The 27,190-nt window shown below is 36.9% G+C and overlaps 1 protein-coding gene and 1 pseudogene across 8 annotated transcripts in view; one reads left to right on the top strand and one right to left on the bottom strand.

Moving 5' to 3' along the window:
• The window catches only part of RUNDC3B (RUN domain containing 3B), a 152,822-nt gene that overhangs the window by 15,913 nt on the left and 109,719 nt on the right, over positions 1–27,190 (top strand). For all 7 annotated transcript variants that reach the window (XM_082398483.1, XM_082398487.1, XM_082398485.1 and 4 more), the window contains exon 2: positions 10,568–10,683. In XM_082398483.1, coding sequence (XP_082254609.1) covers positions 10,568–10,683 — 116 coding nt within the window. The remainder of the gene's footprint in view (positions 1–10,567; positions 10,684–27,190) is intronic.
• On the bottom strand, positions 16,385–26,709 carry LOC309631677 (sugar phosphate exchanger 3 pseudogene; annotated as a pseudogene). Its single transcript has one exon. The product of its transcript is annotated as a sugar phosphate exchanger 3 pseudogene (transcript).

Raw genomic sequence — 27,190 nt, forward strand, 5'->3', positions numbered from 1 at the left:
TGCATTAATTTTGTATCCTGCAACTTTACCAAATTCATTGATTAGCTCTAGTAGTTTTCTGGTGGCATCTTTAGGTTTCTCTATGTATAGTATCATGTCATCTGCAAACAGTGACAGTTTTACTTCTTCTTTTCCAATTTGGATTCCTTTTATTTCTTCTGATTGCCGTGGCCAGGACTTCCAAAACTATGTTGAATAATAGTGGCAAGAGTGGACATCCTTGTCTTGTTCCTGATCTTAGAGGAAATGCTTTCATTTTTTTACCATTGAGAATGATGTTTGCTGTGGGTTTGTCGTATATGGCCTTTATTATGTTGAGGTAGGTTTCCTGTATGCCCACTTTCTGGAGAGTTTTTATCATAAATGGGTGATGAATTTTGTCAAAAGCTTTTTCTGCATCTATTGAGATGATCATATGGTTTTTCTTCTTCAATTTGTTAATATGGTGTATCACATTGATTGATTTGCATGTATTGCAGAATCCTTGCATCCCTGGGATAAATTCCACTTGATCATGGTGTATGACCCTTTTAATGTGTTGTTGGATTCTGTTTGTTAGTATTTTGTTGAGGAATTTTGCATCTATATTCATCAGTGATATTGGTCTGTAATTTTCTGTTTTTGTAGTATTTTTGTCTGGTTTTGGTATCAGGGTGATGGTGGCCTCATAGAATGAGTTTGGGAGTGTTCCTTCCTCTGCAATTTTTTGGAAGAGTTTGAGAAGGATGGGTGTTAGGTCTTCTCCAAATGTTTGATAGAATTCACCTGTGAAGCCATCTGGTCCTGGACTTCTGTTTGTTGGAAGATTTTTAATCACAGTTTCAATTTCATAACTTGTGATTATTCTGTTCATATTTTCTGTTTCTTCCTGGTTCAGTCTTGGAAGGTCATACCTTTCTAAGAATTTGTCCATTTCTTCCAGGTTGTCCATTTTATTGGCATAGAGTTGCTTGTAGTAGTCTCTTAGGATGCTTTGTATTTCTGCGGTGTCTGTTGTAACTTCTCCTTTTTCATTTCTAATTTTATTGATTTGAGTCCTCTCCCTCTTTTTCTTGATGAGTCTGGCTAATGGTTTATAAATTTTGTTTATCTTATCAAAGAACCAGCTTTTAGTTTCATTGATCTTTGCTCTTGTTTTCTTTGTTTCTATTTCATTTATTTCTGCTCTGATCTTTATGATTTCTTTCCTTCTGCTAACTTTGGGTTTTGTTTGTTCTTCTTTCTCTAGTTCCTTTAGGTGTAAGGTTAGATTGTTTATTTGAGACTTTTCTTGTTTCTTGAGGTAGGCTTGTAGTGCTCTAAACTTCCCTCTTAGAACTGCTTTTGCTGCATTCCATAGGTTTTGGATCATCATGTTTTCGTTGTAATTTGTCTCTAGGTATGTTTTGATTTCTTCAGTGATCTCTTGGTTATTTAGTAACGTACTGTTTAGCCTCCATGTGTTTGTGGTTTTTTTATGTTTTTTTTCCCTGTAATTGATTTCTAATCTCATAGCATTGTGGTCAGAAAAGATGCTTGATATGATTTCAGTTTTCTTAAATTTACTGAGGTTTGATTTGTGACCCAAGATGTGATCTATCCTGGAGAATGTTCCATGTGCACTTGAGAAGAAAGTGTAATCTGCTGTTTTTGGATGGAATGTCCTATAAATATCAATTAAATCTATGTGGTCTATTGTGTCATTTAAAGCTTGTTTCCTTATTAATTTTCTGTTTGGATGATCTCTCCATTGGTGTAAGTGAGGTGTTAGAGTCCCCCACTGTTATTGTGTTACTGTCAATTTCCTCCTTTATAGCTGTTAGTAGTTGCCTTATGTATTGAGGTGCTCCTATGTTGGGTGCATGTATATTTATAATTGTTATATCTTCTTCTTGGATTGATCCCTTTTTCTTTATGTAGTGTCTTTCCTTGTCTCTTGTAACATTCTTTATTTTAAGGTCTTTTATCTGATATGAGTATTGCTACTCCAGCTTTCTTTTGATTTCCATTTTCATGGAATATCTTTTTCCATCCCCTCACTTTCAGTCTGTATGTGTCCCTAGGTCTGAAGTGGGTCTCTTGTAGACAGCATATATATGGGTCTTGTTTTTGTATCCATTCAGCGAGCCTGTGTCTTTTGGTTGGAGCATTTAATCCATTCATGTTTAAGGTATTTATCAATATGTATGTTCCTATGACCATTTTCTTAATTGTTATGGGTTTGTTTTTGTAGGTCCTTTTCTTCTCTTGTGTTTCCCACTTAGAGAAGTTCCTTTAGCATTTGTTGTAGAGCTGGTTTGGTGGTGCTGAATTCTCTTAGCTTTTGCTTGTCTGTAAAGCTTTTGATTTCTCCATTGAATCTGAATGAGATCCTTGCCAGGTAGAGTAATCTTGGTAGTATGTTCTTCTCTTTCATCACTTTAAATATATCATGCCACTCCCTTCTGGCTTATAGAGTTTCTGTTGAGAAATCAGCTGTTAACTCCTATGGGAGTTCCCTTGTATGTTATTTGTCGTTTTTCCCTTGTTGCTTTCAATAATTTTTCTTTGTCTTTAATTTTTGTCAATTTGATTACTATGTGTCTCAGTGTGTTTCTCCTTGGGTTTATCCTGCCTGGGACTCTCTGCGCTTCCTGGACTTGGGTGGCTATTTCCTTTCCCATGTTAGGGAAGTTTTCGACTATAATCTCTTCAAATATTTTCTCGGGTCCTTTCTCTCTCTCTTCTCTTTCTGGGACCCCTATAATGCAAATGTTGTTGCGTTTAATGTTGTCCCAGAAGCCTCTTAGGCTGTCTTCATTTCTTTTCATTCTTTTTCTTTATCCTGTTCCGTGGCAGTGAATTCCACCATTCTGTCTTCCAGGTCACTTATCCGTTCTTTTGCCTCAGTTATTCTGCTATTGATTCCTTCTAGTGTATTTTTCATTTCAGTTATTGTATTGTTCATCTGTGTTTTTTTGTTCTTTAATTCTTCTAGGTGTTTGTTCTTTAATTCTTCTAGGTCTTTGTTAAACATTTCTTGCATCTTCTCGATTTTTCCCTCCATTCTTTTTCCAAGGTCCTCGATCATCTTCACTATCATTATTCTGAATTATTTTTCTGGAAGGTTGCCTATCTCCACTTCATTTAGTTGTTTTTCTGGGGTTTTATCTTATTCCTTCATGTGGTACAAAGTCCTCTGCCTTTTCATTTTGTCTGTCTTTCTGTGAATGTGGTTTTCCTTCCACAGGCTGCAGAATTGTATTTCTTCTTGCTTCTGCTGTCTGCCCTCTCGATTGGGGGGGGTTTCTGATGTGAAATATGAGAAAAGAAATAAGCCTTCCTTCTAATGAACATATACCTGAATACTGTGCTCATTATCATCCATAGTCACTATTTTACATTACATTTGGGGTGGATTGTATCTTATCTCTTGGCAGCAGATGGCTGCCAAGAGATATGATACAATCCTTGTATCGTATCTCCTTGTTGATTATTAACGGTAGGTATTATATTAATGGCAGAGGATCATTACCCCCACACCTTGGTAAAGACTGCTAGTGATAATAATATGTTATAAGGAATCCTATAAATTTGGTGTGAAGTAGTGGAAAGAATTCTCTCTTACAATTTGGATACTTATGTTCTTTTTAAAAATATCACTCTTATGAATGACTATATACTTTTCTAAACCCCTTTTAGTTTAGTTGGTTTTTTTTTTTTTTTGGCTGTGTTGGGTCTTTGTTGCTGTACGCAGGCTTTCTCTGCTTGCAGCAAGTGGGGGCTATTCTTTGTTGCGGTGTGTGGGCTTCTCATTGCAGTGGCTTCTTTTTTTTTTTTTAAATAAGTTTATTTATTATTTTTGGCTGTGTTGGGTCTTTGTTGCTGTGCGCGGGCTTTCTGTAGTTGCAGCGAGTGGGGGGCGCTACTCTTCGTTGCAGTGCGTGGGCTTCTCATTGTGGTGGCTTTTCTTGTTGTGGAGCATGGGCTGTAGAGCACATGGGCTTCAGTAGATGCGGCATGTGGGCTCAGTAGTTGTGGCTCACGGGCTTAGATGCTCCGCAGTATGTGGGATCTTCCCGGACCAGGGCTTGAACCCGTGTCCCCTGCATTGGCAGGCGGATTCTTAACCATTGCGCCACCAGGGAAGCCCTGCAGTGGCTTCTTGTTACAGAGCATGGGCTCTAGGCACGTGGGCTTCAGTAGTTGTGGCACGCAGGCTCAGTAGTTGTGGCTCACTGGCTTAGTTGCTCCACGGCATATGGGATCTTCCCAAACCAGGGCTTGAAGCTGTGTCCCCTGCATTGGCAGGTGGATTCTTAACCAATGCGCCACCAGGGGAGCCTCCCCCTTTTAGTTTTGAAATGTGATGATTCTGTATGCTTTTATGTACTTTACTTATCTTAAGGTATATTTCCATGTAAAGGGATATAACAATATAGATAATAAAATCTCATTTTTGTGAAATGAATTTTTTTCTGAAGCATATTTGATAAATGGTTAAGATTACATAAGCTTGTTTTAAAGAGATGGGGGTACATTTCTTTCCTACTCGATTGCTCTGTGTATATGGGACTACATCTGTGTATATTAGTAATGCAGGAACTAAATATTAAAGATGAATTTTCACTCTTTAAATAGTTTCTTTCCAATAAAGAGTGTACATATTTAACACAGTAAGTTATTTTGGCCTGCAAGAAAATTCTTTTTTTATTATTGAAGTATAGTTGATTTACAATATTGTGTTAGTTTCAGGTATGCAGCACAGTGATTCAGATATATATATTTAGATATATATATGTCTATATGTATCTATATATAGATATATATGTATTACTTTTCAGGTTGTTTTCCCTTATAGGTATTACAAAATATTGAGTATAGTTCCCTGTGCTATACAGTAGGTTCTTGTTGGTTATCTATTTTATATATGGTAGTGTGTATATGTTAATCCCAAACTCCTAATTTATCCCTCTGCCCACCCCCTGTTCCTCTTTAGTAACCGTAAGTTTGTTTTCTATGTCTGTGAGTCTCTTTCTGTTTTGTAAATAAGTTCATTTGTATGATTTTTTAAAAATTTCATATATAAACAATATCATATGATATTTATCTTTCTGTGTCTGGCTTACTTAGTATGATAATCTCTAGGTCCATCTGTGTTGCTACAAATGGCATTATTTCATTCTTTTTTATGGCTGAGTATATTCCATTATATATACATACTACATCTTCTTTATCCATCCGTCGATGGACATTTTGGTTTGCTTCCATGTTTTGACTGTTGTAAATAGTGCTGCTATGAACATTGGAGTGCATGTATCTTTTTGAATTATGGTTTTCTGAGGATATGTGCACAGGAATGGGATTGCAGGATCATATGATAGCTCTGTTTTTAGCTTTTTAAGGAAAAGTAATTTTATTTTTGACTTTATTGTGACATTTTTTGCTTTTAACTATTCGTTGTTACAGTTATGTTACAAACTTATGAGCTGTGGAAGGAATTAATATGGGTGCAATGAAGATTTTTTTAAACGTAGTTTTGGTAACCATCTCATCTTTCTTGGTATGTTTCCAAAGGGAGAAAGGTAGTTCCTGCTTTAAGTTTGATGGTTTTAGTCACATTTTTTCTTATTTCTAAGATAACAAACATTTCCTTTGGACTTTGAAGGTGGGAAAGAAAATCTTTTAAGAGAGAGACGTTTCAAAAACCGCACTTAAGGGCTTCCCTGGTGGCTCAGTGCTTGAGAGTCTTTCTGCCAATGCAGGGGACACGGGTTCGAACCCTGGTCTGGGAAGATCCCACGTGCCACGGAACAACTAAGCCCGTGCGCCACAACTACTGAGCCTGTGTGTCTGGAGCCTGTGCTCCGCAAGAAGAGAGGCCACGATAGTGAGAGGCCCGCACACCGTGATGAAAAGTGGCCCCCGCTTGCCACAACTAGAGAAAGCCCTAGCACAGAAACGAAGACCCAACATAGCAATCAATCAATCAATCTTTAAAAAACAAAAAACAAAAAACCGCACTTAATTAAAAGACCCTTTCATGTAAATTTTTGACTTTTTAATTCTTATGTAAAAGCTGTTACTTAGACTTGATTTGGTATTTTTAGACATCCATCAAATTGTCATTTCATTATTTTAAAATCAGTCCTTTTTGGGAAATAGATGACTAATATTGTCATCATTATCAGGAAATAGCTCAGCATCTGTGTGATGTTTTTTGGATGTATTGAAATTCTTTTTACAGGTTTGGTTTTTATAGCATGTCTTAGTTACTGTGTTATGGAGGAAAAGATTCTCACTATTCTGGCATAATGGAACTAGCCACATGATTCTAGAGAAGTAAATGTTGAGTGGGAAGACTTGGCTAGCTAGAAGTAAAACATGGACTCTAAGGAACTAATTTGCCTTCTGAGGTTTTGATTTCTGTTGACAGGAGGAGAGTAGGCTATAAATGATAAAGCAATGCTGGGAAACATTATTTTTCTTCATTATTAACCTTGTTATAATAGAAATTATTTAAAAGGCTTTCTCACCCGTAAAATATCTTCATGCTTAGAAATAACAGAAATTCTGTCTAATGATATGCTTTGGGATATTTGCACTTTTGTTTTAGTTTTTAGCCAGATACAGAGTTACAAGTAATATAGTGCTCTGAGATTCACCATTTTAGGTTTTCATCATGCAGATAGTGTCTTCTAGAGGAGATGATGCACTAATAACATGATAGAAAGGCATATTTTATTGACTACTGATTGATCTGTACATGGCTCTTGATGCTACAGAGATATATGTGTTACTCTCCATGGCTTTTCCTTCCTATTACATTTACAAAGAAGAACATTTGTTAGGTAATTTTGTGTTATTCCTGGAGGACATTAGTGGCTAAAATGTTACCGGGCTGTTACAGGTGGAAATTGAGTTCTATCTAGCTCTTTTTGATGAAATAAGCACTCTATTATTTTTATCTTTAAATGTAATTTTCAGTTCATTTCACCTATGTGCTTACTATCTTAGATGCCATGCTTTTTTGAAGTGGTAGATTACGCCTACCTTGGGTGTGATTGCAGAGTTAGATTTCCCATTCCGTTCTATCTGTTAAAGATTAGAGAGAAACATTCAGAAGTTTCCTTATTTTTAGGTCAAAGGTGGAGGTGGAGACTGTATGGTTTTTGTTTACTCATTTTAGGAACACTTAGCATTTCATTCTTTTACTGAATAAGAACGTTATACTTATTTATTCTTATTAAAAGTTTGCTGAAGATTGGCAGCACTTTTCTAGTGTATTGTCAATGAAAAGGGCATAGGACACAAAAATGAGTTTTCAAGTCCCTCCTTGAATCTGGTTTTGGTTTACCTTGTTTTTGTTTCTATTCATTTATTCATGTGTTACATGTAGTATTTATCTAACTTGACTATTAGGTGCAAGATACCAACTTCGTCAGAGTTACTTCCTAGTTCTTTTTTTCTCTCTCTCTTTTACATAATGGCTCCTCTGTTGAGCTCCACTTGCTGTTGTAGATAGCATTATGTAGTTGAACATTAATCTGTCTCAGCCTTTCTCCGTTAGAGTTATTCGTCTGAACCAAAGAAGACTGAAAATTATTTGAGTAACTGTTTTCTCAAGGATATGTAATTACTACCATTCTAGTTGCATTGTTATTTAATTACATACAAAGAATGCTGTAGGGTAGTGGTTCTCAAAGTGTGCTCCTGGCCTCAGACCCTTTTGGAGGTCTGACGCGTCAATAATATTTTCTTAACAAGTCTAGGATATTATTTGCTTTTTGTTCCCATTTTTAAGCAAGTGCACAGTGGTGTTTTCCAGAGACTACATGGTATGTGATATTAGAATAGCTTGAATGCAGAAACAGATGTGAGAATCTAGTTTTCTTCTTTTAAACACAACATAAAAGATATTTGCAAAGATTTAAATAATACTATTGCCACTTTTTTTGTTTTGGAGAATATAGTTTTAATAAAAATATTTATGCTAACATGTAATGGGTTTATTTGTAATTAATCAGTAAGGCAGTCTTCACTTTGCACAGTTCCAATTAGCACTAATTTTAGTTACGACAGTTTAGTTAAATAATACCAGTCCCACAACAACATGGTTCCAATTTGACGACCACTGTATATTAACTGTGAGTAATTGCATAAAATAAAATTTTGCGGGTAGCTCTTTAGTCCACGGGTCACTGTGTAAATAACAAAATGCACATCATGGTTAGTGACCAATCACATCACTTCTTTCAAAGCCTGTCTAGGATTGGTCAGTGTGCATCTGTTACGAATTCATACATAGAAATCAAAACCTGCAGTTGTGTTGCTTCCTTGTCTCCTGTTTGTAAACCCACATGTCATTTTATGAAAATGCATATTTGAAAGAGTGAATTGGCCAGCAAAGATGAAACTGTGGCAAAGAAACAGAAAGTGCTAATCTGGAAGTGAAACTTGAATGGAACATAAATGGAGCCATAGAAGAAATAGTTGATCATGGGAATATTGATACTGCTGCTGTTCAAGATAATTTAGATATTCAGTCAGAGGAAATTATTGAAGGCGAACATATTAATATAAATGAGCAAAGTGGTTGTGACCAAAGGATGAAGATGTCCTAGAAGAAGTGATGCTGAAAAACCCCTTCACATTATAGGACCTCTCAGACATTTTCACAGCTTTGAAAATGCAAAGAATAAAATGTTGGAAACTGATTCAAACTTAGAAAAGAATATGACAATTTACCCAGGCGTAGAAAACATGTTCACTTGTATTTTAAGTTATACAATGAGAAGAAAGCAAGCAGTGTTCAAAATACTCTAGATAAGTTTTTTTTTTACAAAAAAGACACTTTAATTCTCAGTATTGCTAATGTTCTAAATTACAGTGTAGTAAATAAATACGTTTGACTGTTTTTTTCCATTTCCCTGTAGATAATAACTGGCAGTGAGAGAGTTTTTAATATTTTGACAAAAATTTGTAAAGGGCACAGAATAATTGTAATTCTTTCCATTGATTATTGGGATCACTTTTAGACATTACTCAGTTCTAATATAGTAAATATTGATAGATATAACTCATATAAACAAATCTCTTTATATTTGCCTTTATACTTGTCTCCTATATTTTTTGTCCTGATTGAATAAGCATTGCCAATAAGCCTAAAACCTAAGGAACAATTTATACTCCTTTATCTCCCTCATAGTTTACATTTCTAATGATTTAACAACTCTCATCGTTATCCCCTTCTCTTCATACCCTATTGATTGTCTTTACTTAGGCACTCACATATCACCCTTCATAGGGTATGACTGTAAAGGGATGGTATGGTTATAAAAGGATAGCATGAGGGAAATGCTAGGGGCAACAAAACTGTTCAAGATCCGGATTTTGGTGGTGGTTACAGGAAGGGTATGCATGTTAAAAATCATAAACCTTCTTTTTGTCTTGCTGTGACATTGGCCTTTAAATGTTTCTTTGCCATGCCTTCAAAATAGGTCTTACAAATAAATCAACAAGTACTTACAGAGTACATCGGTCAAGGCATTGTCCTGTGTGCTGAGGAAGATATAAACACACAGAAGCTATGTTTCTGCCCTGGAGGAATTTATATTCTAATAAAATAGAGTTAGACAACACAAGTAACAGCAGTAAGATAAATTGTAATCATCTCTTAAAGGAAATACAAACAAAATACTAGTCTGTGCTAGGAATATGTAGGAGGATAATTCTTCATTGAAGAGATGGCATTTAATCTGAGTCTTGGAAAATGCATTGGTACTTGGCAGTCAAAAATAGAGACAAAGGACGTTCTGAAGAGAAGGAAAAATATAGTGCACTTTACAGAGTTTTAAGTTTTCCTATTATAGCTCATAAAAACTTGGGATCTACACCTCATGAATGCTCACATCCTGTTTTATTCCATTTTGTGCTCCAAAACTCTTAGAAACATTTTGGTCTGACGCTGCAGTCTCTTACAAGTAGTGTTATGACTTTCAACTTAATAATTTCGTTCATCTTTTTTATTCTGATTTTAATGGTTCTGTGGACAGTGAACTATTTCTAAGTCTTAATGTAGTCAACAGATAGTAAATATATAAGTGAAAAGTCTGATATTTCTGTAGAATTTTCTATTGACAGAGTGAATTTGAGTAAATGGAGTTTTCAGAATATATAATCTTTTTTTTTTTTTTTAATTTTATTTATTTATTTATTTTTGGCTGCGTTGGGTCTTCGTTTCTGTGCGAGGGCTTTCTCTAGTTGCGGCGAGTGGGGGCCACTCTTCATCGCGGTGCGCGGGCCTCTCACTATCGCGGCCTCTCTTGTTGCGGAGCACAGGCTCCAGACGCGCAGGCTCAGTAATTGTGGCTCACGGGGCTAGTTGCTCCGCGGCATGTGGGATCCTCCCAGACCAGGGCTCGAACCCGTGTCCCCTGCATTGGCAGGCAGATTCTCAACCACTGCGCCACCAAAGGAAGCCCCAGAATATATAATCTTATAAAGTATTTCTGTAATACTTCTCCAAATTGCTTTCCTCTAGTTTTTCCTATTTAGGTGAATGAATCAAGTCTACTTAAAAGCAATCGTAATCTCTTTTTTTCCATAGGTTTTCTGTGAAGACCCTGATTGATCGGTCCTGCTTTGAGACAATTGATGATTCTTCTCCTGAATTTAACAATTTTGCCGCTATTTTGGAACAGATTCTAAGTCACCGGCTGAAAGGTAATAGCGCTAATGTATTATTTATTCTGCCAACAGCTCTCTTATTAACAAGGTTGAAATTTTAGAAACCATACAGTATGGTGTATGTAGCAGCCAAGCAGCATCTTGAGAAACATAAAACTGATTTTAGAAGGTCTAATCTTTTGGCTGTGTCCCTGTAAAGAATCTCTATTCTTGGATTTATACCCATTTCCAGGATGCATTAAAAATATTGAATATATTAATTGCCACATACAAGAAGCAGGATCACTTTCTATATGTAATTAAAATAAAAGTTTAAATTAAAAGGTAGCCCATCTTCAAAGATTACTACATGGTATTTTAATTAGTTTACAGAGAAGCATCCAGGCATTAAGTTTGTTTGCTTAATCTTTTCTTCATTAAACTCAGAATCTTTGAAAATTTTTTAGCTGTAAGTAGGTTAAAAAAGAGCTATGTAAAAGAGATGCTGGACTTAAAAAAAAATAAATCAGTAAATGTATTAATGTCAGAAATGTAAATCTCTTAAAATTTAAAAGGGAAGATGGGAGCTGTGTTCTCTCAGAATTATAAAATATTTTTAAATTAAAAATATACATCTGTAAAATATAGCTGATAACATCAAGAACTATTATGTAGTATAAATTTTAGTAATAATAAGTAATAACTTTATCACATTAATTCCATTATCTAGTTTTCCTAAAGGAGACTTGATCATTAGATGTTTTCACTTAAGTTTTTATTATCTTTACAATCTTAATGGTATAGTAGTTTCAAATAAGTAATCTGTGTGGTAATATAATTTATGAGAATCTCAAATTTAATCTGAAGGTTAATCTGTTTTGTGCTTTATGATGCTGAAAGCATCAGTTGAGCAGTCCTGTGGGCTTATAACAAATGGTTGGATTTAATAAATGGGGAAACAAAACCTGAATTCATTCAGCCCTTTGCAATTTAAAATGGGATCCATAAAAATCACTGGTGCTTTTCTGTTAAAAGTTTGTTGTTCTCTATTTTTAAAGGGTTATTTATTTTTCTTATTTTGCTGTTCTGTGTTTTCTAAAATTTCTGCCATTAACGTGTTACCTTTTATGAGAAAATAAGTTTTTATGAACGCAGAGCGTCTGAAAGTATTTTGAAATATTGTCATGGTTACTGTATTGTGTGGTGATCGTGTTTTAAAATTTTATACATAATTTTATAAATAATACTTTAAAACACATCAAATACAGCAGAGCTTGATGTATCTTAATGTTCCAAGGGTTTTATCATAAGACCTCAATTCCCTTGATTTAGTGTACCATTTAGCATTTAATTCTCTCACAAAATAACGTAAACAACTGCAACAGAAAACAATTAGACTGTGTTGATATAGCCGTGCTGAGTTATGGGGTTGACTAACTACCGCATAAGTGGACCCCTCCTGCATACCTGTGTGCCATCTTCTGAGTCATGCCTCAGCAAAAAACAGATCATAGGCCTTTAGACTTACTTCGTCACCATGAACGTTATTTCTGAGAAGCCAGTGAACTACTGTATTGAGAATAGAATCTCTAGTTGATTTACGGATAAGAATTCCACGAGTATGACAGTAAGACAGTAAGAAAGATGATCCAGTGAGGTTAGTGTGAATTTTTTAAGCTAGGTAAGATTAATAATTCAAAACATGCTTTTTAAAAAAAGTTCCTGTTGGGACTTCCCTGGTGGTCCAGTGGTTAATACTCCACACTTCCACTGCAGGGGGCACGGGTTCGATCCCTGGTCGGGGAACTAAGATCCCACATGTCAAAAATAAATTTAAAAATTTTAAATAAAAAAAAAAGTTCCTATAGGTCGACTATGGTGGTCACTGTTATTACTATAGATATGAATTATGAAATGATCTGTAACTCTCAAGATGAGGTAGTTTATTAAAGATTCAAGTGTCTAGAAACTTCATATAATATTGCCCATTTTTTGGTATTCTAATATGTAACAAATTGCTTTTACTTTTGGAGAAGTTATATAATTATTTGGGAGGTTTTTATGTTTTGGTTTTTTGGTTTTTTTAATATCTATTTATTTTGGCTGCACTCGGTCTTAGTTGCGGCAGGCGGGATCTTCTTTGCGGCATGTTTAGTTGTGGCATGCAGACTCTTAGTTCCGGCATGCGAACTCTTATTTGCGGCATGCATGTGGGATCTAGTTCCCCGAGCAGGGATTGAACCCGGGCCCCCTGCATTGGGAGCACAGAGTCTTACCCACTGGACCACCAGGGAAGTCCTGAGAAGTTATATAATTATTTCAATAGTACAGTGTGTTCACTTAAAATTTAGTTATTATAACAACTCATTTTTTCAATGTTTTTCTTGATAGAGGTACAAATTTAAAATGTATAACTTCATGGGTTTATAAGATTTACTTTTCTCTAACTACTTTTTATTTTTGAAATAAAAGGGTGTTTAGTTTATCAGTTTTTTTCAGAGAAAACCAAAATTCATCCCCAGACACAATATAGGCTGTGCTGACACAGGGAGAGCTTCATTCATTCTAACAGCCCCATTATTGAAAAAAAAGGAGGCTTTTAAAATCACATATATTAATCTTGTTTGCAGTAATTCCTTAATAAGTTGATCTTACTTTTCTGGACTATATTTGAGAACTAAGAATTAATACACCACCAAATGTAAAATAGATAGCTAGTGGGAAGCTGCTGCATAGCACAGGGAGATCAGCTCGGTGCTTTGTGACAGCCTAGAGGGGTGGGATAGGGAGGGTGGGAGGGAGATGCAAGAGGGAGGAGATATGGGGATATATGTATATGTATAGCTGATTCAGTTTGTTATACAGCAGAAACTAACACACCATTGTAAAGCAGTTATACTCCAATAAAGATGTTAAAAATAATGATAATAAATAAAAACTATTTCCTTTAAAAAAGGAAAAAAAAGAATTAATCACAGAATATAAAATTCAAAGAGGCCTTAGTTCATGTCTTCAGTTCAGTCATTTTTGAACTTTTACTTTAAAGCATAATCCTTCTCTCTAGCCCACTCCCACCTCCCCTAATAAAAGACACTGCAGATGCTAGACATATAAGTGGAAGGTCTGGTTGAAGCTGAGTAGGGAAATCGGGCATTTTGTCAGCTCGGCAGCAGTCACACCCCAGTTCCACAGCACCACTTCAGGCAGCGCCGTGAATCATAGCTTAAAAATCACTACTCTAGTTTCCCTCCTACTGAAGCCATCCACTCAATGATAATTTCCAACCGGTGGACATACAGTCTTTGCTTTAATCCTTCTGATATTGGGGAACTTAGGACAGTAAAGTAGGGCCATCAATTTTGGGGCAGTTCAGATTGTTAGGAAATTCTTATGTATAAGAAGCCAACTTATCTGACTGTGCTTTTCTGCCTCTTTTTAAAATTGTGAGCCTCATAAATATTAAAAGATTGCTATTCTATAATCCTTTCTCCTTAGTTACCCTTTTTCTTTCTTCCAGGTAAAGTATCTCTAGTTATTTCGATCTTCTGGAACCACTATAGTCTTAGTTATTCTTCTGGTTTATCACTGGTTTACCGAGATCTTAAAATGTGGTACTCAAAGCTGAGTAAAGTGCTTCAGATAGGCTAACTTCTGTAATTTTAGATTACAGTGACTTTTTGATTCCCACATCACACTTTTGTTCACATTGAAATTAAGGCCAAGTAAAATCCCAAGGCTTTTAAAAAATTGCTTGTTTTATGTTTTAGATTCTCTAAATTAGTTGCCTGAGATCAAGTTTGAAAAGAATAAATGCAGTATTATTTTCTTCATCATTCACTTTAGAGATAAATGAGGTGGCTATAAAAATGAAATTCTACTTCCAGGAAGATAAAGTGAACATACTTTCCCCTATTTCTCCCATTTACTATAATCCAAAACCCTGGACCTATAAAACACAAGACTCTGAAAGGTAGGGAGAAGAAGTCTAAGGACTTCAGGACCTTAAGAAGGGCATGGTGGTGGGTTTCTTGGATTTTCTGGTTGCTTTACATCCGACACTGAGTACTGGATAAGCGAGTAGCTTGCAGACATCAACAAGCGCGTGTACACACACACAAACACACAGTCTCACGAGGACCTACTCGTTCTAGCTAAAGGACCAGGAATAGAACAGCCTGGCAAGACAGAACACTTTTAGACAGTATCTGCTCTACTTTAGCCAAATATCACAGAAAAACTGTGGCACTACCCCTAGCCAGGCCTGAAGAGGCTGAATGGAGAACCTAGAAGTCCACCCTCATGAGACTGTAACAGAGTATCTCAACACCACCACAGTGTGGTATCAAAAAAGACCAAGCAGAGAGCTGGCACTTCTTCCCTCTTCGCTGGTTGTGAGCCTTCTCTTCTCACCTACCCCCACACCGTGTCAATGGAGAGCCTGGACTTTCATCCCCACCCAGCAGTAATGAGGTTGTGTCAGAAGAGGTGTATTGGAGAGTTATATCTTTGACCATCACCCAGCAGGTGACAAGGCTACCCTCAGTGCATTGTCAGTCAGCCTGTACTCCCACCTCCACCCAGCGGTAATGAGGACCCCTCCTTCAAGTGTCAATGAAGGCCAACCGGGAAACTTGGACTTCTCCCTCCACTTGCCAGTAATGAAATGTGGTGCCCTCCACCCTCCGACCTTCCCCTGCTGGAGCAGTGTCATAGAAAGCCAGTTAAAACAGAAGGTTTAGGAACTTCCCAGATGGCGCAGTGGTTAAGAATCCGCCTGCCAATGTAGGGCACACGGGTTCAGTCCCTGCCCCGGGAGGATCCCACATGCTGCGGAGCAACTAAGCGTGTGTGCCACAACTACTGAGCCTGCGCTCTAGGGCCTGTGAGCCACAACTCCTGAGCCCGCGTGCCCCAACTACTGAAGCCCGTGCACGTAGAGCCCATGCTCCGCAACAAGAGAAGCCACTGCAATGAGAAGCCTGCACACCGCAACAAAGAGTAGCCCCGCTCTCCACAACTAGAAAAAGCCTGCACGAAGCAATGAACACCCAATGCAGCCAAAAATAAATAAATGATTTAAAACAAACAAATAAACAGAAGGTTTAAATAAAATCATAGTCTCATAACATAGTATGAACATATCCAGGTTTCATTTGAAGATCACTTTTCATACCAAGAACCAGGAAGATCACAAGTTGCGTAACAAAAGACAATAGATGTCAACACTGAAATGATAAAAGGTGGTAGAATTACTGACAAAGATCACAAATCAGTCATGATAAAAATGCTTCACTGAGCAATTCCAAAGACACTTGAAACAAGTGAAAAAATAGAAAACCTCAGCAAAGAAATAGAAGGTAAAAAGAAGAAGCAAATGGAAATTTTGATATGGAAAAGTACAAAACCAAATTAAGCTCAGTGGATAGGCTCAACAGGAAAATGGAGGGGAAAGAAGAAAAATCAGTGAACTGGAAGACAAAACAATAGAAATTTCCTAATCAAATAACAGAGACTCAAAATAATCTAAAATTAGAAATAAGAGACTGAAAAAAAAAAAAAGAAAGCCTCAGGGATCTGTGGGACCATAACAAAAGATCTAAAATTCCTGTCATCAGAGTCCTCAAAGGAGAGGTGAAAGAGGAAAAGACTGAAAATGTACTCAAAGAAATAATGGCTGAAATTTTCTCAAATTTGGTGAAAGAGGTAAACATACAGATTCAAGAACCTAAGTGGATCACCGAGTATATCCAAAGAAATACATGCCACAGCACATTATAATTAAACTTTTTAGAAATAAAGACAGAGAAAATGTTGAAAAGTAGCCAGAGGGAAATGATACCTTGTCTATAAGGGAAAAACAATTTGAATGATAACAGATTTCTCATCAGAAACCATGGAAGCATTTCTGTCAAGTGCTGAAAGTAAAATGTCCACACAGAATCCTATATCCAGCAGAATTAACCTTCAGTAATGAAGGGAATATCTAGACATTCTCAGATGATGGAAAACTAAGGGAATGTATCGCCAACAGACTTATTCTAAAACTGTGGCTAAAGAACCCTCTTTAAGCAGAAGTGAGTCATAAAAGAATGAACTTTTAAAAGGAAGGAAGAACATGGTAAACAAGAATGTGGGTAAATACAATAGGCTTTCCATTTTATTTTGTAGTTTTCTGTTTGTTTCCTCTGTTTTTGGCTTCTCCGTTCCCTTTTTCCTATTTTCCTGTGAGTTACTTGAAAATTTTTTCGAATTCCATTTTTATTCATCTCTAGTCTTTTTGAATGTATCTCTTTGTGTATATTTTTTAGTGGTTGTTCTAGGTATTACATTATATATACATAACTTGTCACAGTCTGTTAGTGTCATCATTTTCCAGTCTGAAATTTAAAAACCTTACCTTTCTTCATAGACATTACTCTCCCCCATTTATAATTGTTTTAGATATTTCCCGTACATACATTTAGAATTAGTGTTATAATTTTTGTTTCCACCATCAAATTTAATTTAGAAAACTCAAGAGGAGAAGGCAAGTCTGTTGTTTCAGGTTGCTGCTTTGTCCAGCACACAGTCTGGGATAGACAAGGCAAAGGGACTTAACTGCTGTGTCATTTCTTGAGTTCCAAGGTCCCTAGCCAATCTTCCTTTTATTCTCCACCTTCAGAATCTTCTTACGGTTTTTTTTTGCATGTAATATCCAGGGTTTTTGGTTGTATTTAACCGGAGGAGAGTACATCTGCTTTATCTTTTCCGGAACCAGCAGTCTCCTTTAATTTTGTAATGTGAAGAATTGCATCAACAGTTTTTCTAATGTTAATTCATCCATGTATACTTGGGAAAAATCTAACTTGAACCTCATGTATTGTTTTAGTATACTTTATTTAGGATTTAGTTTTGATTCTGAGTTTATGAGCAAAATTTGTCATTTTTCTGTTTGGTACTTGTTTTGGTTTTTGTTATCAAGATTATATCACCTCATTAAATAAATGAAGGTGTTTTATCTTTTATTATTCTTTGGAAGAATTTTGCATGAGCTTGGAATCGTCTGTTAGGGAGAATTTGCCAGTAAAAACTCTGGGTCAAGCAGCACGGGGTGGTGTGCATGCACAAGTGCACTTTAACGGCTAATTTACCTTCTTTAATGCTTATAGGTCTGTTTAGGTTGTTGATTTCTCTATTCTATGTTCTGTTCTACAGTTGTCAATTTCTTCTGTATCCTCTTCATTATTTACTTTCTAGTTAGTTGCCATTTTTCATTTCAGTGTGACACACTTAAAGTAGATGAATTCAACTGTGAATGGTTTAAAAAAGTCAAAGCTCACTGAAGAGATCTAAAGATAAGTCACATATTCATTCTTATGGCATTGTTAAAAGCTAAGATTCTGCTTTTTAAAAAAAACCCGCTCCCTACCCTCATCGTTTGCCAGCTGTCCCCCTCCTCTGAAGGATATGGTATACAGTTGTTCTTCAATATCCATGGAGGATTGGTTCCAGGACCCCCTGGATACCAAAATCCGCAGATGTGCAAGTCCCTTATATAAAATGGTGTAACCTTTGCATATAACTTACGCACGTCCTCCCGTATAGTTTGAATCATCTCTAGATTACTAGTAATACTTAATACAATGTAAATGCTATGTAGATAATTGCCAGCACCTGGCAAATTCAAGTTTTGCTTTTTGGAACTGTCTGGAATTAAAAAAATTTTTTTCCATGCATGGTTGGTTGAATCCATGGATGCAGAGGGCCATCTGCATTTAATTCAGTCTGCTGTTAAAGAACGAAACAAAAGCTCCATTAGTGAATACCTGGTATTATTTTCTACACAGATGTCCCCTTTTGCATCCCTAATATTGATTATTAGTTATTTTTCTCTTTTTTCATGAGCACTATTGCCAGAGATTTGTTCATTTTTTCAGTCTTTCAAATAATTAATTTTTGGCTTTGTTGATTTCCTCCTCTCCAAATACTGCTTTGGCTACATTTACAAGTTTGGATATGTATTATGTTTACTAATATTCATTTTTAAGTAATTTCTACTTTTCATTATTCATTTTCATTATTATTTCTTCTTTGGCTTATGTGTTATTTGGAAGTTTAGTTTTAATGTTTCTGAAAATAGGAGCTTTTAGCTTTTCATTTTTACTTCTATGTTAATTGAATTATGGTCAGAGAATTTGGTCTGTATGGCAGATTTTTTGAAATTTGTAAGATTTGCTTAATGGCCTAGTTTATGATTAGTTTTAAATAATGTTCCATATTGAGAAGAATGTTTATTCTCTAACTGTTGATTATGTTTTTCAAATGCTAGTCACATTTTTGTCAGTTTGATCTGTTAATAACTTAGAAATTTTAAACTATTTTATTATTCTGATGGATTTATCAAGTTATTCTGGTAGATATGTCTATTTTTGCTGTCTGTATTTTGAGTCTATTTGATGCCAGTTTTAGGGTTTTTGTAAATTCCCTTATTTTCTGTTTATTTTTCATTTTTAGCCTCTTAAGTATTTCTGTGGGTTTCTTCATGTGCTTGCTGTGTTTAAAAGCGTATCTATTATATTTTATCCAGCATTTCTAATTTTCTTTTGTTTTGTGTTGGGAGGAAAGATTTTCCTAAAATTCCATGTTTCCCACTTGAAAGACCAATTCTTGCTATCGCTAAAGAGAGTTCTAAAACTTTCTCTTCTTTTCTTTGAAAATTATCATTGCCCTTTGTTGTTGATTTGAGTGAGCAGTTAAACTTAATGGTCAAAGTGTATAATGTTGAGGTAAAACAAGTCTGGCACCAATAGTAAGTATTCATTAGTTCCTTTTAGATAGTTTCTATTGTCATGTAATTAAAAAATTTTTTAATTAAAAACTCAGGTGTATATATCTGTATATTATATATCACAATGCTATAGTAATATATAATCACTACATTATATATATTCATATTTAGGTAATACAGTATATAATGTATTATATATTTTTTTACATTTAGATCCTACCTTTTTCCTATTTCCCTTTTTATACATAAATTCACCCATTTCCATCCTCTAGCCCTGGCTTTTAAATACTTTTTTGTTCCTGTAGATATAAGGTTTTTTTCTACTTGACAATGAGGTCTATTCCTGGTTATTACCCCCTGAAACTATTACTTGAGTAACCATTTCAATTTCCACTTCAGTTGCACTCTTCTGTTTCCTCTTTATTCCCTTCTAGCCAGTTCTTAATAAGCTTTTCCTACAGGTGGTTTTTCTCCTTCCTCTTCTATGTATTACTGCATTCTAAACTCTCTATTTCGTTTTTCTTAGCTCTGGAAATCTTCCTAAGAAAACTTGCCTTATTTTTCTACTGTATCCTTTTTCAGACAGCATGGGTTCTGTTTATCTTATGTCTTTTAGTATGCCGTACACTTTAGCATACTATAGCCTTCAAAAAGTTACAATTCAAAAAGTTAACTCAACTTATGATGCTAGAGAAGGTGGAGTAAGTCCACTACTACCCTAACTCTCTGTCTTAGCATGCTTGGGCTGACAGGACAAAATACCACAGACTGGGTGGCTTAAACCACATAAATTTAGTTCTCACAGTTCTGGAGCTTGGGAAGTCCAAGACCAAGGTGCTGGTTGATTGAGATTCTGGTGAGAACTCTTTTCCTGGCTTGTAGATGGCTGCCTTCTTGCTGTGTCCTCAGATGGCAGAGAGAAAGAGAGAATGAGAGTGCTTTCTGGTGTCCCTTCTTATAAGGACACTAACCCTACAGGATCAGGACCCTACCCTTATGACCTCATTTAACATTAATTACCTCTTTATAGGCCCTATCTCCAAATATAGTCACATTGGGTATTAGGGTTTCAACATAAGACTTCGGGGGGAATCAGTTCAGCCCACAGCACTCTTCTACCGACTACAGCTAAAAACTCTGGACAGAATACAAAAAGCAACTACTTATATACTTTGGAAAGTAAACAATAGCAGCCAGCTTGGGGAGAGAGATCAAAATTTGAAGAAGAACCATCATAGGAATGAGTGTCCTTTGTATTTTTTTCCCTCCTATGTCCTCAGCCTTGACCTGAGTGAGGGGCCCTTTGTCTTTAATTGTGCTATGGCTGCAGACAGCAAAAACTCCAACAGTAACCTTCTCTTCCTGGCCAGAGTATCCGGAAGAGGTCCCTCTGTGAGCCAGAGAGTATGAGGCTTCCCATTTTTTCTCTTTTTTCTTGCTGCTTTCCCCCAAGAGCAGCTTGAGTTGCCGAGGATTGTGCCATTGCGTGAGAGGTTAAACCTCTAAAACTTTTTATTAGGCTAGAGTAATCAGGAAGAGGAAGGATCTGGGGGCTGGAGAGTCTATCAGGGAAGAGAGCACTGGAAAGGGGAATGCCCTAATTCTGTATGTAATGATCAGCAGAAGTTCTGGCCTCACACCCAAGAATGTGAGGACTGAGCTAGGATACAAACCACCACCCAAATCCCAGAGCGGCATATGTATCAGTAAGGCCCAAAGAAGCATAGCTAAGGCTTTACAAACTGAACTTACATTGTAACCACTGCCCACATAAAGCAAGAAAGAACTTGGTTATCTGAATCTAGCTGGGTCGATTGCCTACCAAAACAAAACAAAACAAAAATCAATGTATTTTAGGGATTTTAATAGGATTTAGAGTCTAAAGATAATATTTAAAACATCCAGTGTAAAACTTAAAGTTACTTCATATACAAAGAACCAGGAAAATATGACCAATTGTCAGAGGAAAAGACAATCAAAGATGCCAATCCCGAGATGAGTTATCAGGCAAAGACGTTAAATCAACCATTAAAACCATGCTCCATGATGTAAGGTAAATATCCTTGAAATGAATAGAAAAATAGAAGTTCTGAATTGAGAAATAAAAACCTCATAAAGGACCACATGGAAATTTCAGAACATAAAAGTAAAATATCTGAAATAAAACATTTACTAGGTGGGGTTCTATAGCAGAGTGGAGATAACAGAGCTGTGTATGAATTTGAAAATAGATCAATAGAAATTATCCAAACTGAAGAACCAGAGCCTCAGGGACCTGTTGGACAATAGCAGAAGATACAATGTTTGCATCATTGGAATCCCAGAAGGAGAGGGGCAAGAGATTGGTGCAGAAAATACGTTTAAAAAAAAAAAAAAAGCTATAAGTTCCTGGATCTGGGAAAGGCATAAACTTATTCGTCCAAGAAGCTTAGCAAACCTCTGAAAAGGTAAACTCAAAGTTAAGCACTCCCAGATACATCATAACTAAACTTCTGAAAATAAAAGATAAAAAATCTCTAAAGCAGACAGAGAAATATAGTACATTATGTACAGGGAGCAACAATTCAAATGACTATAGGTTTTTCATCAGGAACCACAGAAGAGAGGGGAAGAACATCTTAAAATTCTGAAAGCAAAGAACTGCCAACTCAGAATTCTGTATGCAGTGAAAACATACCTCAGAGATGAAGGCAAAATAAAGAAATACTCAGATGAAGGAAAAGTAAGAATTGTTACCAGTAGACCTGGTCTAAAAGAAGTGCTAGTGAAAGTTCTTCAGACTAAAAGGAGATGATACCAAGGAAACTTAGAACTTTGTGAATGAAGAAAGAGCAACAGAAATGGTAAATGTCTGAGAAAATATAGCAGTTTTTTTTCCTTCAAGATTTTTAAAATATAACTGTTGAAAGCAAAAATTACAACATTTCTTGAGAGGTTTCAATGTTTGCATATATAATGTAAATGACATTTAAAACAAAGAGGGGAAAGTAAAGGGACCTATGTGGTCATATATTATACTTGAAATGGTAAAATATTAACTCTAAGTAGACTGTTAAAAGTTAGTTTTTTTTTAGATTGGAATATAGTTGATTTACAGTGTTGTGTTAGTTTCAGGTGTACAGCAAAGTGAATCAGTTATACATATACATATATCCATTCTTTTCCCATATAGGTTATTACAGAATATTGAGTCGAGTTCCCTGCACTATACAGTAGGTCCTTATTATCTATTTTATATATAGTAGTGTGTTTATGTTAATCCCAATCTCCTCATTTATCCCTTCCCCCCACATTTCCCCTTTTGTACCATAAGTTTGATTTCAAGATCTGTGAGTCTGTTTCTGTTTTGTGAATAAGCTCATTGGTATTTTTTATTAGATTCCACATATATGTGATATCATATGATATTTGTCTTTCTCTGTCTGATTTACTTCACATAGTATGATAATCTCTAGGTCCGTCCATGTTGCTGCAAATGGCGTTATTTTGTTCTTTTTTATGGCTGAGTAATATTCCATTGTATATATGTACTACATCTTCTTTATCCGTTTCTCTGTCAGTGGACATTTAGGTTACTTCCATGTCTTGGCTCTTGTAAATAGGGCTGCAGTGAACACTGGGGTGCATGTATCTTTTCGAATTACAGTTTTCTCTGGGTATATGCCCAGGAGTGGGATTGCTGGATCATATGGTAGTTCTATTTTTAGTTTTTTAAGGAGCCCCCATACTGTTCTCCATAGTGATTGTACCAACTTACATTCCCACCAACAGTGTAGAGGGTTCTCTTTTCTCCACACCCTCTCCAGCATTTATTGTTTGCAGATTTTTTGATGATGGCCATTCTGTCTGGTGTGAGGTGATACCTCATTGTAGTTTTTTTTTTTTAAGGTATTTTAAAATTTTTATTTATTTTATTTATTTATTATTTTCGGCTGCATTGGGTCTTTGTTGCTGTGCACGGACTTTCTCTAGTTGTGGTGAGCAGGGGCTACTCTTCATTGCGGTGCACGGGCTTCTCATTGCGGTGGCTTCTCTTGTTGTAGAGCATGGGCTCTAGGCGCCCGGGCTTCAGGAGTTGTGGCTCCTGGGCTCTAGAGCACAGTCTCAGTAGTTGTGGCGCATGGGCTTAGTTGCTCCGTGGCATGTGGGATCTTCCCAGACCAGGGCTCAAACCTGTGTCCCCTGCATTGGCAGGCGGATTCTTAACCACTGCGCCACCAGGGAAGCCCCTCATTGTAGTTTTGATTTGCATTTCTCTGATAATTAGTGATGTTGAGCATCTTTTCATGTGCTTTTTGGCCATGTGTATGTCTTCTTTGGAGAAACGTCTATTTAGATTTTCCACCTACTTTTTGATTGAGTTGTTGTTTGTTTTTATATTGAGCTGCATGAACTGTTTGTATATTTTGGAGATTAATCCCTTGTGGGTCGCTTTATTTGCAAATATTTTCTCCCATTTTGTGGGTTGTCTTTTCGTTTTGTTTATGGTTTCCTTTGCTGTGCAAAAGTTCTTAAGTTTAATTAGGTCACATTTGTTTTTTTATTGTTTTTATTATAAAAGTCAGTTTATTTTCCCTTTCTGTGTTTTGTATTTTCCCTTTTTGTCAGTAATGAGCAATTAACTGATTGGGAATCGGCTTGATTAAATAAATTAGCAAGTTCATAAACACACCACATTTAAGAGTATAAAGCAAGAGGTTGAAAAATATTCCATAACCCAATGCAAATTAGGCAGCCCTCAAAACTGCACATTTTTCGCCTGTTAATTTCCATAATTTAAAATATATATACAGTATGACCTTAAAATATTGATAATTAGTATAGAATTCACAGCCTTGAAGACATATATTCTACAAACTTCTAAAGAATAGATACCTAGAGATGCCTCAGGCCCTAGTAATCCATTAATGTGATTCAGTGTCACATACTTAATGCTTATAGGGCCAAAAGATCTTTCTTCTTTCTCTAATTCTAGTCTCCAGCTGAGGTAACGCAAGGAACCCGGTTGTGACAGAGATCAATCCTCTGAAAACAGCGCTAAGCCGGTTACCTTCCTAGTGGATCCTAAAGTTCCCAGAGAACAAATCTGGGGTTGAGTACTTTGGTTGTAAATTACACACTGGAATGTTCACAATTGAGGTATCTTATGGTCCTTGAAAGGAAGACTAAAGACTTCCAGGAGTCAAAGGGAATTCTGAATGAAGAAGACGGAGGAGAGCAAGTTGGCAATCATTTGAAGGTATTTCTGCTTCTGGAGCTGAATGACTTCAGAGCAGATACAGAGTGAGAGCCAATCAGCATGTAGTGTGATTTTTTCCCACCGTGGTTAACAAAGGGATTATCTGTCCAAGGCAGGCTTACACTGGGCCTGGCTGGAGTGCTTTATCCGGATTTGATGCGTCAGAGATGAGCCACTCTCTGCAAACTCGTGACCAAGCAAAATGCAACGATCCTTTCTGTTTGTGGAGCATGTCGTTGATACAAACCATGCATGAATGCCTCGTGGTCACTCAGCTTTCCAGGCTGGAGAACTAGGGTCCAAGTCCAATACAGCATTTACGTTTAAAAGGATAAACCTCCACAGGCCAACAAAGACGCTGGCAGATTCATAGGCCATTCAGTACATTCATGAAACAACAGCGATAAAATTCATTAACAATAATTGCTGTCGTGTAGAAAAGCAGCCCAGCCTTCACTCTGGTCAGCATCTCTGGTGGCTGACACTGTTGAAAGAGGCTTGACAGTCTGAGGTTATGTTGGAGCTCTTAAGACAACCCCAAAATAAGGTGAATGAAAAGAAATAGTCCTGATGTGTCTCCTATTTTTCTTGCTCTTTTGTGGGCACTGGTCACTCACTCAATATGCGAGCTTGTCGTCCTTGCATAAGATAGCATATTTCCCTCACTATTAATGGTGAAATAAATAGAATTGTGCAAATAGTCGTAAGAATGAAAAAGTAGAAAACCCACATCCATCCTGGGTTGTCCTGGATCAAAGACACTAAATACTGCCTCACCGCAGCTCCAGTGCTCCCGGTTCCATCAACTATTCTGTGATGATCGCCAAAGCCTCACTGCTCCCTTGGATCAGCTCTTGATGACCCAGGTCCTCAGAAATAGCAGAGCTAATCATATTAGAAGGTCCACCAATAAAAAAATCCTGTGACAACCATCAGAAGTGCATTGATAGATTTATTGTTTGGAGAATGACTACATCCGAGGGACCTGACTGCCAGAAGCAGACTGAGAGCTAACACTGGGGCTCTCTTCTGTAGCACATCGGAGATGAAGCCTTGCAGAGTTCCACCAATAATTCCTCCAACATTGTATCAAATGGACAGCTTGTCGGCTTCAGGCTCCTTCCATCTGAAGTTATTACTCAGATAAAAGGGCAACCAGAAGAAGAAGGAGTATTTCACTAACTTGAAGCAGGCACAGGCCAGTGAATATGCTATAACTCCGGGAAGGCAACAAGCCTGGTAAAAGCTTATCGCCTTGACTTTGGTAACACTCTTGCCTTCTTGGATTGAATAATTAGGATCAGCTTCGTCTTCATTTTCAGCACCATTAATTAATGGCCTGTGCAAGTCTTCTTCAAAATCTTCTGCCTCAATACCTGGGAGACCAATTTCTTTGGGTGACACCAGGAGTCTAAAGAAGATGATGATCCCACCAGCAAACTGCACAGCCACTGTCACCACAAAGGCATACTCATAACCATACTGCAGAACAGAAGAAGCTAGACACGCTCCCAAAATATTGCCCACTGAGGCACAGGCACTCCACCGACCAAAAACAACTCCTCGTCTGGCTTTCCCAAACCATTTGCTCATAACAGTAACCACACAGGGCCAACCAGTGGACTGCAGCAGGCCATTCACGATCCACAGGCTGCAGTACAGCCCCTTGTTGTAGAAATGCAGCCATTCTGTGAGAGTACCAGAGACAAACACCACTAATGCAGAGGAGCACATGCCAGAAGACAGAACCCATCACAAGTTAAGCTGATCCCTGACGATACCGCTGATGAAAAGGCCCACAGCGCAGGAGAGGAAAAGAGTGGCTTCCTCTGCACTGGGAAACAAAAGGTTGCTGCTCCAGACCTCTACAGGCAGTTCAGTTGACTTGTTAAAGGCACTTGGGGTCCACTGCTTAGAGATACTGACTTTGACATTGCTAAGTGTTTTTCTTGATGCATGGAGCAACGAGTAACTGAAGAAGGTGAGCAGGAACATGAGCACATGATGATGGCTGAACCGGGAGAGAAAAGTTCCTCTTTGAAAAATATTTGGCCAGGCCATGTTCCTCCTGACCTTCCTTCTCACCTTGACCTTAAAGGCTGGATAATGAATCGTTTACATCATTTCTTCTTTCTGAGTCCTGCAGTAGTCGTTGTGCTCCAGCCGGCTGCTCCGCTCACTCCACTGCGCCTGCAACCTCGCCACTCACATTTGTTTGTTTTTGTTTTTATTTTCATTACTCTAGGAGGTAGATTCAAAAAGATATTGCTGTGATCTATGTCAAAGAGTGTTCCGACTGATTTCCTCTAAGAGTTTTATAGTATCTGGACTTACATTTAGGTCTTTGATCCATTTTGAGTTTATTTTTGTATATTGTGTTAGAGAATGTTCTAACTTCATTCTTTTACATGTAGCTGTCTAGTTTTCCCAGCACCACTTATTGAAGAGACTGTCTTTTCTCCATTATAAATTCTTGACTCCTTTATCAAAGATAAGGTGACCATAGGTGTGTGGATTTATCTTTGGACTTCCTATCATTGTACATTGATCTATATTTC

The sequence above is a fragment of the Balaenoptera borealis genome (genome assembly GCF_965194805.1).
Source record: "Balaenoptera borealis genome assembly, chromosome: 7".
Taxonomy (NCBI): domain Eukaryota; kingdom Metazoa; phylum Chordata; class Mammalia; order Artiodactyla; family Balaenopteridae; genus Balaenoptera; species Balaenoptera borealis.